The sequence below is a fragment of the Sinocyclocheilus grahami genome, unplaced genomic scaffold, assembly GCF_001515645.1.
Source record: "Sinocyclocheilus grahami isolate Dianchi unplaced genomic scaffold, SAMN03320097.WGS_v1.1 scaffold11.1, whole genome shotgun sequence".
Lineage (NCBI taxonomy): Eukaryota > Metazoa > Chordata > Actinopteri > Cypriniformes > Cyprinidae > Sinocyclocheilus > Sinocyclocheilus grahami.
The window spans coordinates 337174-355437 of record NW_015505190.1 but is presented as its reverse complement, the minus strand read 5'-3'; the positions used below and the strand labels follow the sequence as shown (position 1 = coordinate 355437).

The 18264-nt window shown below is 37.4% G+C and overlaps 1 protein-coding gene across 1 annotated transcript in view; it reads left to right on the top strand.

The window, feature by feature from the left end:
- Positions 1-18182, top strand: part of LOC107596123 (cingulin-like) — a 19307-nt gene extending 1125 nt beyond the window's left edge. The window contains exons 2-20 of the mRNA XM_016286765.1: positions 1972-2614; positions 4721-4821; positions 4906-4975; positions 8019-8134; positions 8277-8409; positions 8676-8888; positions 9051-9199; positions 10761-10881; positions 10962-11174; positions 11253-11474; positions 13423-13671; positions 13784-13954; positions 14037-14198; positions 14635-14724; positions 14793-14885; positions 14986-15011; positions 15426-15534; positions 15637-15800; positions 16823-18182. Of these exons, the coding sequence (XP_016142251.1) occupies positions 1972-2614; positions 4721-4821; positions 4906-4975; positions 8019-8134; positions 8277-8409; positions 8676-8888; positions 9051-9199; positions 10761-10881; positions 10962-11174; positions 11253-11474; positions 13423-13671; positions 13784-13954; positions 14037-14198; positions 14635-14724; positions 14793-14885; positions 14986-15011; positions 15426-15534; positions 15637-15800; positions 16823-16964 (3187 nt within the window). The 3' untranslated portion in view covers positions 16965-18182. The remainder of the gene's footprint in view (positions 1-1971; positions 2615-4720; positions 4822-4905; positions 4976-8018; positions 8135-8276; positions 8410-8675; positions 8889-9050; positions 9200-10760; positions 10882-10961; positions 11175-11252; positions 11475-13422; positions 13672-13783; positions 13955-14036; positions 14199-14634; positions 14725-14792; positions 14886-14985; positions 15012-15425; positions 15535-15636; positions 15801-16822) is intronic.
- The last annotated feature ends 82 nt before the right edge of the window (positions 18183-18264 follow it).

The following is an 18264-nucleotide window of genomic DNA, read 5'->3' as shown; positions in this document are numbered from 1 at the left end:
AGTTTCATCTGACCATAGGAGCCAGTCCCATTTGAAGTTCCAGTCATGTCTGATAACTGAACATGCTGGAGTTTGTTTTTGGATGAGCTAGGAGAATTTTTCTTGAAACCCTCCCAAACAACGTGGTGATGTAGGTGCTGTTTGACATTTTTTTAAAGGTTTTCTGACCCCGAGACTCAACTATTTTCTGCAATTCTCCAGCTGTGGTCCTTGGAGAGTCTTTAGCCACTCAACCTCTCCTTCTCACCGTGCTTTAGGATGATATAAACACACGTCCTCTTCCAGGCAGTTTCGTAACATTTTCTGTTGATTGGAAATTCTTAATTATTGCCCTGATGGTGGAAATGGGAATTTTCACTGCTCTAGCTCTTTTCTTAAAGCCACTTCACTAATTTGTGAAGCTCAATTATCTTTTGCTGCACATCAGAAATATATTCTTTGGTTTTTCTCATTGTGATGGATGATTAAGGGAATTTGGGCTTTGTTTTCCCTCCTATTTATATTTATGTGAAACAGGAAGCCATGGCTGGATAATTTCATGTTCATAATCACCCTGGAGTGCTCAAAATTGTGAATATGAATGGGAATATACTTCAGAGATATTTTACTCATAAGAATTTCTAGGGGTGCCAATAATTGTGTCCAATGTGTATTTGAGAAAAACATTTATTTCATAATGATATTTCCCCCCATTTGAAATTCTTATTATCCAATGAAAGGTTCGATTTTTGTGAATTTTTTTAATAAAAGATCAAAAGGATTAAACAATGCAGATTAATTTTCACAGCCTTCTTTGATCATATTTACCAAGGGTGCCGATATTTTTGGCCATGACTGTATATGAATATAAATATATACATGTAAATATTTTCAAAATATATGCTGTATGTGTGTGTCTTTATATACATAATAAATATACACAGTTCACACACATATTATGTAAACAAAAACGTTTATTTTGGATGCGATTAATCGCGATTAATCATTTGACAGCTGCACTATTTTTTTTATTATCTTAAAACCACCTTATCTAAATATCTGTGCTTTAAATAAATGTTACAAATATTTCTTGCCTATATATGCGTATCTTTACTAAAATTCTTTTAGAATAATTTTCTTCATGAATTTAAGACACTTAATAAATAGTATTATTATTAAGCAAATTAATTTAGTGCCTTAATGGGTTAATAGTAAAAAATATGTAATCATTTACTCACCTTCATGTCATTCCAAACCTATATGCATTTCTTTCTTCTACTGAAAACAAAAATAAAATATTTTGAAGAATGTTGGGAACCAAAATTGTTTAGTTGGCAACATTCTCCTTCTAGAAAATATCTTCTTTTGTGTTCCACAGAAGAAAGTAAGTCTTATCATTTTAAAACAGTGGTGTCAAACAGGGGTGTCTTGTAAAGACATATGTAGGCAAAATCAATTTTTTTGTATTTAAGCACATTTAAGTCATTTAGATCTAAAATCTAGAAATTAGCGATTGGTTGCAGAAAAGTAACCAATTAATTACACATTTTTCTGTAATTAATTGTGATTTGATTGCATATTAATATAATATATTTATATTGTCATAATTTCACATTGAATTTCCAAATTAATGTAGAAATAATAAAAGTATCGTATATATTTTTTAATGTGTTTAATGGCATCTTTTTACCAAGTAGCCTGTTATTAATGAACGCCAGTATCATTAATACCAATATTGCTACCGATGTCTCTATTAAATGCATTTTCCTCACTTTTTGCCATTAATTATAGCCATTCAACATTTACAGTATAACTGAAAGCCATTCATTTTAACATTTAAAAATAATGAACTTAAAATCTTCATAAACTATAAATTGTATATGCAAAAACTATAAATTGAGTATAGATTAATCTTTATTTAAGCTAGAAAAGAATGTTTAATCTGTATCTTTGATTTTTGTAATTCTCTTATTGTGTCTGTTTGTTTGTTAGGAGGAGAGAGGATGGGGTAATCCAGGGGCCGTATTTCTCGTCTGGAGAGAACACCCCCCTGCGTCGGGCTCAATCTCATGGCTCCCTGTTGGATAGAGAAGACGGCAGCGAAGACTTCACAGATCAACTCCGACGTCCGCTTGGAGATGGACGCTCTGGTAGCTACGGAAACCTGGATGGAGGTATTGGTATGGGAGCAGACAGGGAGCTGCCCAGAGAAAGGATGGAGAGAAATCAGTGGGGTGGATCCTACCAGACAGGGCTGAATGGCACTTTAGGAAGAGGGAGAGCTGGAGGCAGTCATTACACCTCATCAGAATCAGTTGAAATATCTCCATACAACCAGCACACTCACAGCCAATCAGCTCCCAACTCCATCCGTCAGACGCCTGCCCACAGACTGCACAGCTCTGCAGCACAGGCGGGTAACACTGGGACCAACACCAAGGGGCGCTATCCCATCCCAAATGCAGACAACAGACCCACCTCAACCTCACCGTTACCCGCTCCATCTCTCATCCTAAACACATACTCTTCACCGCAGTCTTCCTCACCTGCTTCTGCCTACAGCAGCCTGGGCCGCGGCTCAAGTTCTGTCGCCAAGGTCACGGCTGTCTCTTCATCTGCTTCAGTTGATGGACATGTGAGTGATGGGTTAAATAAAGAGGTTTGCAGTATTAAAAGTATGCACTACTCTTAGTGTTTAACATTAATTTAGAAATTAATAGCAAGTATTGAACCTGTGGGAAACAAATCATTTCTCTTCTTTTTGACCTCCATACCATGTATTCTTTACAGTCTCTTAAATGCAGGTTTGTTTTCATAGAAATATTGTCTAGGGCAATTTTCTCAGTTTCTAGATAGTTTTGCATTCACATAAAATGTCCTTAGCTTTGCCTCATCTATCATGTGTTCACTGGCTTTGTTTACATGCAACCAGATAAACATTAGAAGAAAGACTGATTGATTGCTTGAACACCACAATCTATCATCATCTAATCAATCTAGGTCTTATGAATGTTTATTTTTGTCTTTCATCTTTCAAACTGGTCAGTGGAGTAAACTGAATATTTACTAAATATTTGCTAAAAAAGCTTTTCTGAAAGACATGTCAGCTTTCTTTTGAGTTGTGTTATTAAGGCAAAAACTACCATCATGCTTGTGGTAGCTCCGGTAACGTTATGTTTTTGGTGACTTTCTCAGCTCTTGAATGCGGCAACTGGGCACTATGTGCTTAAGTTTTGTTCTGAATACCTGTAGTGTACATGTAAATGAACATGCGAATCAGATTGCAAAGTTGATAACTTTCAGAATCTGAAATCGGATTGGAATTATTCCAACTGATGAAAATTAATGCATGCAAACATCCCTTCTGAGGCTTTGTTTTAAAATCTAGTGAATTGCTTTATGCTTTACATACAGTAGGCCGCTGTCTTAAAAGGCAGCATCCTAAATTATGCTGAACATCATTACTGTCTTATTTAGACTGCGTTCCTCTGATGAACATGTTGAGGCTCAACTCCCAGTTGATTCCAATAGATTTTGGTGTTAGCAAATCAACATTATGTTTCTCTAAGAATAAAACTACATAATAAACAAATGTTGTGTAAAATAGTATTTTTTTAAACTAATTAACTTATTTTTAGGTAAATAAAAAACTATTTTTTTTATAAATTAAACTAAATTATGTAATACATGTAAATATTTTCAAAATATATACAGTATGTGTGTCTTATATATACATAATAAATATACATAGTACACACAGATTAATCATTTGACAGCACTAATTTAAATACTTTTTCAATTTATTTCTTTTTGAAAGAAATATATTTTTAAGTGACACTTCTCAACTTATTCTCATTTACTTGGGATTGCATTCTTTTCTTTGTGAAGGATACATGCCAATAAAGGGATCTGCTCTTTGGGACACCCTTTGCATTTGTACCATTTTGAACCTTTGCATTTGCATGTGCACCTCTGATGCTTTTAAAGGGATAGTTTACCCAAAAATGAAAATTCTGTCATTAATTACTTAACCCTCATGTCGTTCCAAACCCGTAAGACATTCGTTCATCTTCGGAACACAAATTAAGATATTTTTGATGAAATCCGAAAGCTTTCTGACCCTGCATAGAAACCAATGCAACTGACATGTTCAAGGACCAGAAGGGTTGTAAGGACATCGTTAAAATAGTCCATGTGGCATCAGTTGTTCAATCTTAATTTGCAGCTTGTTTGCAAGCAGAGGAATGCATAAGCATGCACCGTGTTACTGTCATAAACGTGTTTCGAAGTCTGACACATAAGAGCAGAAATTGTTGAATAAAGTCATTATTTTTGTTTTCTTTTGCACAAAAACTATATTCGTAGCTGCGTTAAATTACAGTTGAACCACTGATGTCACATGGACTATTTTAACAATGTCCTTACTACCTTTCTGGTTCTTGAACATGGTAGTTGCATTGCTGTCTAAATGCATCCCTTCAAAATGCTGTCAGAGTTTTGAAAGAGTGTAATTTGAGTAGGTTACAGTAAAGTTATTCATCAACCTGATACTCTATTCTCTCTGGCATTGAATGTCATTTAGCTTGTTGGTGTCAGCTGACAGAGTGCATACTTTTGTTACTTCTCAGATGTATCAATTGTAGCCCACTCTTCAGACTGTTTAAGAAATGTTACTTTGTTGTTTTGAACATTTTCTATATGGGTTGTGTTTGATGCTTAAAAAACTGTTATCTCCATTTAGGTAACTCCTGACCTTTTGATGGACCAGGGTCAAAGTTCAGGGTCAGAGTTCTCAACTGAAGATCAGATACAGCAGATAATCTACGATGGTCTACGTCAAGGGTAAACCATTGTTCTGATGCGTAACAGCAATATACAGTATACAGAGTAACAGTTAGTAACATTTTGTTTTTCCTAATTCTTCAGGAGTACAGAGGGAGATGGTGTCATTAAGCACAGAGTTCGAGTCATCTGTAATAAAATTCAAGGACTGAAGGTACAGTCTGTCACATTTCGAAGCATTGCTATTTCTTCATTTTAATTTTCGAACATAAAACAAATATCAACACCTGATCATGTAACAAAAAATGAAAGATTTCCACCAGAACGACACAACCAGTTCAGCTTTTCAGATGAACTGAAGCACAGTCGGTGACTGTACAAACAAAAAAGACACAATGTTCTGTTCAGGCTTTGATATTAAATGATTAATATTATGAAAAGTGTTTCAGGTGTACTAAATCAGAGACTGTTATTGTGTAATGTCCTGCCCTTCAGTTATAAGAGCCAGTAGGTGTTTTTAATAGAGATATTGCTTGTTTGTTTACTTTAAATGCACTTTTTAGTGTGCATTGAACTAAAGAATCAAAATATGTGATAGAATTGCTTATTTCATTTGCTGTTACTTTCAAGCTCTTATTAAGGCATAATCTTGACAGACCGTTTAGAATATTGCCATCATTCCTTATTCAAGTACATAAAAGATGTACTTGTATTATCTGCTTAGAAAATTGCTGCCTGGGGTGTTACCAAGATAGCCACAGAGTGATCTGACTTTGACTAAACCCAGCTGCAAATAAATCTGCCATTTTTAAAAAGCTGTTATAAACAAGTGTCCGCAGTGTGAGATGATTTACTCTAGTGATAAAATCCCCTGGTCTAGCTGTGGAGGTAGGCTCAGTTGGCACTGTATTTAGTGCGCAGACAGGCATTGCTAAAATGGGCATTACATTTGATGGCTTTTTAGGTGTTGGCATCTCTTGCTAAGCTATAATGAATTGGCAGCGGATCCCACCTCACTTACAACAGCTGAGCCCATTTTAGAGTGAAAGGAGGAATGAATGTTTACCTCCACCACACAAAAGCTCATTAATTATACAATACAAAAAAGATCCAGCATAGATCAATCTAAAGTAATAAAATGATATAAAATTATAAATGCTAATAAGTGACCATCAGAAATTCAAAATGTAAACAGACACTGAAAACAGATCCTGTAATGCCTTATATGCGACCCTGGACCACAAAACCAGACATAAGGGAACATTTCTTGAAATAGAGATTTATACATAATCTGAAAGCTGAATAAGCTTCCCATTGATATATGGTTTGTTAGGATAGGGCAATGTTTGGCCGAGATACAACTATTTGAAAATCAGGAATCTAAGGTTGCAAAAAAATAGAAATATTGAGAAAATCACCTTTAAAGTTGTCCAAATGAAGTCCTTAGCAATGCATATTACTAATCAAAAATTAAGTTTTAATATTTAAGGTAGGAACTTTACAAAATATCTGGATAAATCTCAATTTCGAGAAATTGACCTTTATGACTGGTTTTGTGGTCCAGGGTCACGTATTAGGTTTTTGACATTGATAATAATGATAAGAAATTATTTTTTTGTCACCAAATCAGCATGTTAAAATGATTTCTGAAGAAATATGTAAAACTGAAGTCTGGAGAAATGACTGATGAAAACAGGAATAAGGAATAAATACATTTTAAAATATATTAAAATAGAAAACAGTTATTTTAAAATGTGATAGTAATTCACAATATTACACTTTTAACTGTTTTTTAACCAAATAAATGCAGCTTTGGTGAGCATAAGAGACTTCTTTCAAAAACATTAAAAAACTTACTAACCACAAACGCTTGAACAGTAGTGTGTGTATGTGTAGTATTATTCTAATCATTCTTTGTCTTCAATGCTGAGCTTTTGAGAATAATTTAAAACTCTCATATGTGCTTCCTTGTTTGCTTTATAGGCAAGGACTGTATTGTTTCTTTCTGAGAGCAATTACTTAGTATAGTGATCTTTAGACAGGATTAAATCCTCAAACCTATTACTATATGTAATATTACTATATGTCTCAGCAGGGGTAGCAAACCACTAATTACTACTCTGTCTTCTAAATACTATCATAGAGGTGGACTTGGATTATAATGTTTTGAGCTAATTGGAGCATAATCTGGTAATGCCTTGTTTACCTGAAAAGCTGTTTGACGCACAGTTATATACAGCACAGCTCTTCTCATACATTTACCGCAATATGTTTTTATTTAGTACTGTCCTAATGAAGTTATAATTTGTATTGTTTGTTTTTGTTTTTTTAATATTTTATTTTAACTATCATTTAAAAGCAATCATTCAGCAATCAAAGTAATAATTGTAAGGTTATAATTTAGTACTGTCAATATAATTTACACAAACTTTCCTGTTAAAAATAAAATTACATACTTCTGGTTCAAGCCCCAAGCGTGCCCTGCATATTTGAGTTCTTCCCCACAGTGACTATCACAAATGACTGCAAGTAGTTGATGCTTGGGGCAACAAATGATAAAATGTTAAACGCAAATACAACTAAATAAGATTATGACCTTTCATTTTTAAATATTCTTAAACTTACGAGAAAAGGGGTATGTACAGTATACTTAAGAGCATGAATGAATGAATGATGCATTTATATAGTGCTTTATTGTGTATTGTTGTACACCCAAAGCGCTTAACAATCATGTGCACTTGGATGATGCGACGGCAGCCACAGGACAACGGCGCCAATGCGCTCACCACACACCAGCTACAGGTGGAGAGAAGAGAGAGTCATAGAGCCAATCAAGTGGTTGGGGATTATTAGGAGGCCATGATTGACAAAGGCCAGGGGGGCAATTTGGCCAGGACACAGGGGTTACACCCCTACTCTTTACGAGAAGTGCCATGGGATTTTTAATGACCACAGAGAGTCAAGACCTCGGTTTAACGTCTCATCCGAAAGATGGTGCTTTTTGACAGTATAATAGTGTCCTCATCACTATACTGGGGCGTTATGACTCATGCAGACCACAGGGTGTGCACCCCCTGCTGGCCTCACTAACACCTCTTCCAACAGCAACCTAGTTTTCCCAGGAGGTCTCCCATCCAGATACTAACCAGGCTCAACCCTGCTTGGCTTCAGTGGGCAACCAGTCTTGGGCTGCAGGGTGATATGGCTGTGGCCATCGATTGAGCATAGGTGTATAACCGTTGCCCCTCGGATTTCAGGTGAACAGATCTGATGACTCCTTGAAGGAGGAGCTTGAGAAATGTCTGGATGAAAATGTACAGCTGCAGGAACATCTGGGACGGAAGAATACAGAGCTGCACCAAACACATTCAGAGTAAGACAAACACAAATACCTTTGTCACTATTGTGTGTTTATCAACATGAACATTCACACATCTGTGGTGAGAATTATATAAAATCTGCAAAATAATGTATAGTTAAACTAGGTTGTATTTGTTTGCTTATCTCTCCCTCAGGCTAACTCAATTACGAATGGACAGAGAGAATGCAGAATCTCATGTTAGAGAGATGGAGGATCAGCTGGCAGGACTACAGGAGGAGCTGAGGAGAGAGACAGACATCAAAGCTCAGGCTGACACTATGCACATGGTGATCACACACATGCGCACACACTCACACTCTCTAGACAGATTAAAAAGGTCACAAATGCAACAAATAAAAGATTTGTAATGACAAATCAACACCTTAGTTGAAAGTGTTTTTAAACCTGTGAAAACCCTTAAAATATTTAATTCACACTTACTGCACTGCACACATTAGGCTGCAGACAAAAACTGCAAATTACTAGTAGTAAAATGATATTGCTGTGCTGGTATTGAGATTATTAAAAAGAATTATGATTTGTTTGTGTACAGGAGTTGATGCAAGTGAGAGGTGAGTTTGCCGAAGCTGCAGCGCTGTGTCAGAAGCAGGAGGATATTCTGAGGCAGAGAGAGAGGGAGCTGACTGCTCTAAAGGGGGCTTTGAAAGATGAGGTCTCCACACATGACAAGGAGATAGAGGCTCTCAGAGAGCAGTACAGCCAAGACATGGAGAGACTACGAGCAAGCATGGAGCAGGTTTCACAGGTACACACCCAATGTTGGACAGTAAATTAAATGGGACCCAAGACAGAACCCTGCTGAACACCTGTTATCATGCAATTTAGAAAGAAGTGTTTAATCTCGCAGCACTTTGCATAGGAATTATGTTGCACATATGCACAATGCGATTATCTCTCTGTGCCTCAGTCTCAGGCAAGTATTGAAGCCGAGCGTCACCGTGTAAACTCTACGGTAAGGTCTCTTCAGCAGCAATTGGAGGAGAGCAGAGATGAGGGACACCACTGGAGAGAGCAGTTTCAGTCCAGCAGAGAAGAGCTACGCAACACCAAACAAGAGTGAGTCACACTTACACAAGTTAGTTTAGGTATACAGTTTTAATTATTTTTGCATTACGCTTAGTTCTGTCTTTTTTGTTAATGTGTATTTCTCTCCTTTTTCGTGGTATGCATTTTGTTGAGGCAGTGGACAACGGGTTCAACCCAAAGCAGAGTGAGAGACTGTCTCAGATTAGCTGAGAGAAAATTGTAGATTTATCTGTAGATGTGTGATTGAACCTATTAGTATTTGTAAGTCTGACTTGTCTAAGATCCTATAATTGTCTAAAACTATAATTTTAAACAAATGGTTTGATGATTTAATAATAAATTATTGAATGTTTTGTGTGTGATTTTTCTTTTTTTTTCTTTTTAGTGTAATAAATCACAATTTTAAAACACAAAATCCTTACTGACTTTAAAGGAACTAGTTTTATCATTACTCAACTCAACTCAACTCGAACTTTATTTATAAAGCACTTTCAACACCACAACTGGAACCAAAGTGCTGTACAGAGAAAGATAATGGGGAAAAAATAAGAATAATATAAAAACAAATGAAAAATAATAATAGTAAAATAAAAGAAAAAAAGAAAAATACATAAATAATAATAGTAACAACAAATATCATACACAGCTAAAAAAAAAAAAAATTGTCAAAAGCTAGAGAAAACAAATGAGTTTTAAGCGAACTCTGAAAAACACCCAAAGTTGGAGAAGTTCTAATAGACAGAGGAAGGGCATTCCAGAGCCTAGGAGCTGCCACAGAGAAAGCACGATCCCCTCTACATTTTAGACGAGATCGCGGAACCATTAGGAGTAGTTGTTCATTTGAGCGCAGAGATCTGCTGGATTGACAGACACTAATTAAATCAGTAATATAGTCAGGTGATAGACCATGCACAGCCTTATACACATACAGCAACGCTTTGAAATGAATTCTATATCGTACAGGTAACCAATGCAGTTTGATTAACACAGGAGTAATATGCTCTCTCCCCTTTGTACTTGTTAAAAGTCTGGCAGCTGAGTTCTGGACAAGCTGCAAACAAGAGAGAGTGAGCTGATTCAAACCCTAAACATTACAGAAAATCATGATACCTTCTGTATGGCAACTCTAATTACCTCATCACTAGTTAATCATCACAAATACTCTGCATCATTAAGAAATAAAATCCTGCCGCTTGTTATTTTCTTTCAGAAAAGATGCTGCTAATCTTCCAACTTAAATACACCAAACTAATTTTTCCATCTCTGAATGGCCTTTCTGTAACAGAGCAAGATGGTACCATTAATTGAGACAGAGTCCAATAAAAAATGCACATAAGCAACATTACTTTCACATTATGGATCTTGGATCTTGACACTAAATCAATAGTTTGACCACCCATATTAACATCTTCAGGAAATATTAGGAGTTCAATCGTATTACAATAAGTTCTCATTTAGGACATTTTAATCGCTGCTATTCACTGTGTGCATATTTGTTATTAAACACTTAAGGTTTAGCTGTTTTGTGTTTTGCATATGGTGTTTGTCTGTGTTTGTATTATGTGTGTATATATACGTGTGTGTGTGTTAGGTTACTCCAGGCTCGTATGGAGAAAGAGGAGTTTGAGGAGGAGCTGAAAGATCTGCAGGAGAAAATCAACACAATGAAACAGCAGATCCCAGATCCCAAACAGACCCAGACAGTCAACCAGGTATATACACGCTCTTTTGCTTATAAATGTTAAATTAATAAAAGTTTTCAAGACTTAAAATACTCATTGTATTTTTATAGGAACTTGAGCGTTGTCATGCTGACCTACAGAAGGCCCAGGCAGATATGGATAAATTAAGAACAGATCTTGACAAGAAGACAATGGAAATTGTGTTATTAAAGAAGAGCAAACAGGAACTTGAAGCAGAGCAGAAATATGAGATTGACAGATTGAGGGACCAGTCATGCAGAGATAAAGAAGAGCTGACTAAAGCTCACGAGAAGGCCAAACAGGTAACATACAGTATTACGGCATCAAAGCAGGTACCATCTGTTCGTTTTTTACTTACGATTTTTATTTACCTCCGGCAGCTAGCAGAACCTTCATTGGTGGAGGCCCTGCGCAAGGAGTTGAGTGACATGCAAGAAGAGGTGAGCAGACTGCGCAGTCAGCTGCTCTCAACTGAAGAAGAGCTGCAGGCAGAGAGAGACAAACTCAGCTCTGCTCAAACCCAAGTAAACAATCTGACACATGAGCACAAGGAACTCGAGGAAGCCAATGCGCGTATGAGGGAGAGAATCATACGCCTGGAGGTTAGGATGCAGATTAACATAATTATGTAATGATGCACCTTATTTTCCCTCTTATTAAACTACAATAAATGTGTGTGTAAGTGCATTGGTTTGAGAGTGTGAGGTGGTTAAGTGCTTTCAGTCAGCTGCATTTTAAAAGATGTGATGGTCTGGACTTTTGGGGGCTCAGGTGGAGGTTGGCAGCACATTACACCAGAGGGGAACAGAGAGGGTAAAGGTTTTGGAAAGTGACTTATTGCCATCTTATGAAGGAAGAAAAAGATGGCTCTCAGTGAACTTAAAGGATTAGTAAGTAAACAATCTGACACATGAGCACAAGGAACTCGAGGAAGCCAATGCGCGTATGAGGGAGAGAATCATACGCCTGGAGGTTAGGATGCAGATTAACATAATTATGTAATGATGCACCTTATTTTCCCTCTTATTAAACTACAATAAATGTGTGTGTAAGTGCATTGGTTTGAGAGTGTGAGGTGGTTAAGTGCTTTCAGTCAGCTGCATTTTAAAAGATGTGATGGTCTGGACTTTTGGGGGCTCAGGTGGAGGTTGGCAGCACATTACACCAGAGGGGAACAGAGAGGGTAAAGGTTTTGGAAAGTGACTTATTGCCATCTTATGAAGGAAGAAAAAGATGGCTTTCAGTGAACACTTCCAGAAAAAATTTACTCATCCCCATGTCATCCAAGATGTTCATGTTTTTCTTTCTTCAGTTGAAAAGAAATTAAGGTTTTTGAGGAAAACATTCCTGGATTTTTCTCCATATAGTGGACTTCAATGGGACCCAATGGGTTGAACGTCCAAACTGCAGTAACAATGCAGCTTCAAAGGGCTCTACATGATCCCAGCTGAGGAATAAGGGTCTTATCTAGTGAAATGATTGGTCATTTTCTTAAACATTTTTTTGGCCAATTTCGAGGTTGGAGGAGAAAATGAGATTTTCGCGCTAACCTATCTTTTTGAACTGAAGTACTTAGGGAAAGAACTAACCATTTGTGACCTTTCCAACGTTATTATGTAATGCGTGAAGTCACGCATATGCACTGCAGAGCTAGTGTAAAACGAGCATTTGTGGTTAAACAGTATGTAAATAATATATATATACAGTGGGTACGGAAAATATTCAGACCCCCATCTCTGGAGAGACCTAAAAATGTCTGTCCACCAACGTTTACCATCCAACCTGCCAGAACTGGAGAGGCTCTGCAAGGAGGAATGGCAGAGGATCTCCAAATCCAGGTGTGAAAAACTTGTTGCCTCTTTCCCAAAAAGACTCATGGCTGTATTAGATCAAAAGGGTGCTTCTACTAAATACTGAGCAAAGGGTCTGAATACTTAGGACCATGTGATATTTCAGTTTTTCTTTTTTAATAAATCTGCAAAAATGTCAACAATTCTGTGTTTTTCTGTCAATATGGGGTGCTGTGTGTACATTAATGAGGAAAAAAAATGTACTTAAATGATTTTAGCAAATGGCTGCAATATAACAAAGAGTGAAAAATTTAAGGGGGTCTGAATACTTTCCGTACCCACTGTATATTTTAAATGACCAATAGTGTCACTAGATATGACCTTTATTCTTGAGGTGGGATCGTGTAGAGCCCTTTGAAGCTGCATTGAAACTGCAATTTGGACCTTCAACCCATTGGCTCCCATTGAAGTCCAGTATATGGAGAAAAATCCTGGAATGTTTTCTTCAAAAACCTTAATTTCTTTTCGACTGAAGAAAGAAAGACATGAACATCTTGGATGACATGGGGGTTAAGAAATTATCAGCACATTTTTATTCTGGAGGTGAACTAATACTTTAATGTTTAAAAACTTTAAAAGTTATTGTATTATGATCCTTTCTTGCACTTTTGAGATCACTAGCTGATTTCATGCATTCAAAAACAGACAGTTATCTGTTTGTTCTCTCTTTTTCTCTGACGCATTATCTGTGTGTCTGTAGTCTCAGCTGCAGGAGCGCACGTCTCAGAGTATTGAGGCTGAACAGGAGCAGCAGGAGGAGACCAGGAAACTGAGACAGCAGCTGGAGGAGTCCAGGCATGAGAACTCCAGACTGGGTGTAGAGCGGGACGAGCTGGCTCGTAATCTTGAAGAGAAGGAGAAGGACAGAGATGCTGTCCGCAAGGAGTACACACAGCTCGAGGACCAGAAGAGGCAGCAGGAGAGAGCACTAGACAAACTCAATAAAGAGGTATGCGTTCATTGACACAAATTTGAATCCGCCATGCATCATTTTACTTTCTGTCTGTCCTTATCTCTCTCTTGCTTCCTCACACCCCTTTTCCTCTGTTTCTCCATGTCAGATGGAGCGCTTGTCTGCAGAATCCCGTGAGGAGGTGCGGCTCCTGCAGGCTCAGCTGGATGAACAGAAAGGGAAGTGGAGGAAAGAGCAGCATGACTTACATAAAAACACCAAAGAGAAGCTCAGTGAGCTGGAGAGAGCACAGAGCACCATCCATTCCCTACAGGAACAGGTGCAACGCTGGCCTCATAAAAATCCAAAATTTTTTAATTCAAATTTTCAATTTGTGGTCATTCAATTTTGCTTGTTTTTAGTTGGCCCGTCAAAAGAAAGAGCTGTTATCAAGTTATGAGGATCGAGACAATGCTTTATTAGATAAAGAGATGCTCACCAACCGCCTCAAACATATGGAGAGTGAGATCGAGACACAGCGTACCACACAAAACGACCGCTCGCGAGAGATCCGCAGCTCGGAAGTGTGTTTCACCTTCACATCTGTTGTTTTAGTGAAATGGTGTAATGGAGATAGTGATGATGTGGTCTTCATTCTATGTCTCCACCTGCAGGACAAAATCAAGCACCTGGAGCTTGAGTTAGACGAGGAAAAGAACAATGCAGAGATGCTTCAATTTGTGGTCATTCAATTTTGCTTGTTTTTAGTTGGCCCGTCAAAAGAAAGAGCTGTTATCAAGTTATGAGGATCGAGACAATGCTTTATTAGATAAAGAGATGCTCACCAACCGCCTCAAACATATGGAGAGTGAGATCGAGACACAGCGTACCACACAAAACGACCGCTCGCGAGAGATCCGCAGCTCGGAAGTGTGTTTCACCTTCACATCTGTTGTTTTAGTGAAATGGTGTAATGGAGATAGTGATGATGTGGTCTTCATTCTATGTCTCCACCTGCAGGACAAAATCAAGCACCTGGAGCTTGAGTTAGATGAGGAAAAGAACAATGCAGAGATGCTGACAGAAAGAATCACCAGGAGCCGAGATCAGGTACGCTGCCATTCAAAAGTTTGGGGTTGGTAAGATTTTTTTTAATTCTTAATTAAAACATGTCAGAGATGCTCACCAACCGCCTCAAACATATGGAGAGTGAGATCGAGACACAGCGTACCACACAAAACGACCGCTCGCGAGAGATCCGCAGCTTGGAAGTGTGTTTCACCTTCACATCTGTTGTTTTAGTGAAATGGTGTAATGGAGATAGTGATGATGTGGTAACACTCTGTCTTCATTCTATGTCTCCACCTGCAGGACAAAATCAAGCACCTGGAGCTTGAGTTAGATAGAAAAGCACTCTTCTTTAATTGAAAGCACTTTATGCTGCTAGAAAATACACAGACTGTAGACAATGCAGGCCATAAAGCGGTTTGCAAAAACTACTGCTTCTACTTTAAAACTACTACTAATTTTGGATGCTTAATTTTTTTTTATAAAATAACACTGGGGGAAATGTCAGTAGATTTATTTGCCTGATTAGATTTTAATTTGCTCTGCCAATATTTTCACTGACTTTACCAAAAAAGTTTAACATTTTATTGTAGCTATGTATTTGTATATGCGCCAGGATAAATAATTTCATTAAATAAATAAACAAAAATTCACTGCATCACCTGAACAATAAGACAAAAATTCAGTACATGTCAAGTTTAGGAAGTCCTGAGGTTCAAGCATATAGTTGTGTGTTTTTACAGAGAGAAGAACTCTGTGCTGTCCTCTCAGAGGCGTTTGGAGAGGAAACTAAAGGAGCTGAACATCACCCTGGATGAGGAGAGACATCAGCACACAGAGCAGAGAGACCAGGTGAAGAATACACACGTCACAGTACATGTGCTCGTATAGAGCAGTGTGTGTGAAGATCTGCGTGTGAGAGTATGTGTGTTTAATGCATGTGTGCTTCTTCAGCTGACTCTGCGTGTGAAGGCTCTGAAGAGGCAGGTGGATGAAGGAGAGGCCGAGGCGGAGCGGCTGGAGGGATTGAGAAGGAAGGCCATCAGAGACATGGAGGAGATGCAGGAACAGAAGGAGGCGCTGCAGTCCAAAGTCACGGCACTAGAGAATGAACTCAAGTATGTGTGTTTGACTGAGAGGAGAAAATGGTGTAGTATTTCCTTTTTTTTTTCATATAAATAAGCTTTTTGTTTATAAAGAGCAGTTATGGCTGGTTTGCTGTTTTGTGAGCTGAGTGGGGGAATAACTTGTGACATGTCAGTCATCCGTTACATTTGCGTCTAGAAGTTTATTTTATCCATCGAAAACATTGAGCCATTTCTTGAGGGTTCAGAAGATTATTTAATTATTTAGGCCAAACTTAAATTCAATTACTATTTATTTTCAACTATAATAATCAACACTCAAATGAAAAAAAATTGTATGCAAACATGTAAATTGCACATAATGCAGTTTTTAAATTAACTTCTAAATTATACAATTTCAATTTGTTGTTGAAATATAATCATTTACACAGTGGCTGCCATAACTTGTTTCATAAAAGATTTATTTAAACATACATTAAATGATTAAGACATCACCAGCAGGTAAAGTGAAATATAATGAAGTATATAGTCTAATATTTCGCAAAATGCTCTTCACTAGACTTCATTTCTCTAGCAAATAATGAGCTATAAACACTGCTGACTTGCCTGAAGTAAATGAAATGCTACGTGACATTTTGTTTACAAGCTGTTTTAATGACGTCTTTAAACGGTTGAAACACTAATTGAGCGATTATGTGAGGTGTGAGATGTTCATTCATGTTTACTTCTCTTTAAAACTAGTAATAAAGAGGAAGGGATGATCGCGCCCCGTGCTGCCGTTAGAACTGAGGCGATTATACAGCTTTTATACATCTGTCATGTCACATCACAGAGCACCAAAACGGCAATTATTGTCTGAATTTCCTGAAAAAATTGGAACGATTTGTTCAACACACATGCGTACCGAAACGAAAGACCCATACCGAAAATTTTCGATATGAATATGTGTACCGTTACACCCCTAACGTTTAATAATTACACAAGAATTTGTCAAATTTGTTAAAATATTTTTTTCTTAGACTCTGCTGTTAAATAGTATTGTTTTTTCCCCTCAGGAGGAAGATCCAGCAGGTCAGACAGTCAGCTCTGGAGTCTTCAGTGCTCAGCTCTGATGATGATGATGATGATGGATTGTATGATCATTCCAGCATAACCTCCATCCTCACCGAGAGCAACCTACAGACCAGTTCCTGCTGAAGACCGAGAGAGGAATCTGGTATTCCTCTTCATTGAGGCTTCATTCATGGACACGCAATAACTTCAGTGCTGCTCTAAAATTCCCACTCTTGGGCTATAACTGCCATGCCACAGCACCATAATTATAAATCAGATTATACAATCTAAGGTTAAAGCATCTATAAAACAGAACGACAGCTTTTCACACACTTTGAGACACCTGACATTTTCACTGTCAGTGAGTCAAATAGATTTCAGACATGGCTTTATTTATCTAGACATCAGTTCCACTTTAGAGACTTTTATGAGAAAAGCCCTTAATGATCCCTTTATTATAAACAAATACCTTTTTAGAGGAGATCAGTTCAGAGTTGAAGACGTTTAGAAACTGAATTTCACCTCAGCTCAGGTTAGCAAATACAATTTGAGACATTTTTTTAGTTTAAGTAATTAGGGGTTAATAGAAGAAATAAGAACTTTGAATAAAGTGAATTAACAGAGATGGAGGGAAAGAAACAGGATTTAATTTTGTTTTAAGGGTCCTGTGACCGATTATGAGCACTGATGATTTCATTAGGAGTGTGTTAAAAGAGGCTGATGGGAGATGAAGGATATCAGGGTATTAGAAGAGGAAATGAACACAGCCGAGAACATTTCTCCAAAAATCCAGTTAGCAGAGAGAGAGAGAGAGAAGTCATCTGAATGGGGGAAGAAAAAAATAAAAAGTATATGTAACTATAATGTAGCATAGCAATACAAAGAGAAATACAGGTAATAGTTCAAAACATGCATCTAAGGAGGAAAATCAAGTTTTAGTTTGAAGAAAGAGATTATATTTCAATCTCTGTTTAGACTCCAGCTCTTCATAACACACTTATTTCCTTATGTTCCTTATGAGTAAGTTCCAGGTACGAGTGAACCAGCACTACACAGATGCATCAGTGATGCTAAAATACAACATAATCACAATAAAGACATTTGCATTTCAGCCATACTTACTTTACTGCTATGTTCGTACAAATGCTGAACTTAAAGAATGAGATTCAAGTTCAGTGCTGATGTACCTGTAGCAAGTGTAATTTAGCATTATAAAACAGCAGAGCGTTTCTGAATCAACTGCACTGTGAAATTCTGTCTTTTCTGTTATGCAATTATTGTATATTTTTTAGGTGAAAGCACAGCTAGTGTTTCGGTTTCCACCAAAATTATTAATCGATAACCGACAGGCTAAAAGACAAATCAGCGTTTGTTCATTCCTGATGGTAAAACAATGAAAATGATGAGTAAGTTCCAGGTACGAGTGAACCAGCACTACACAGAT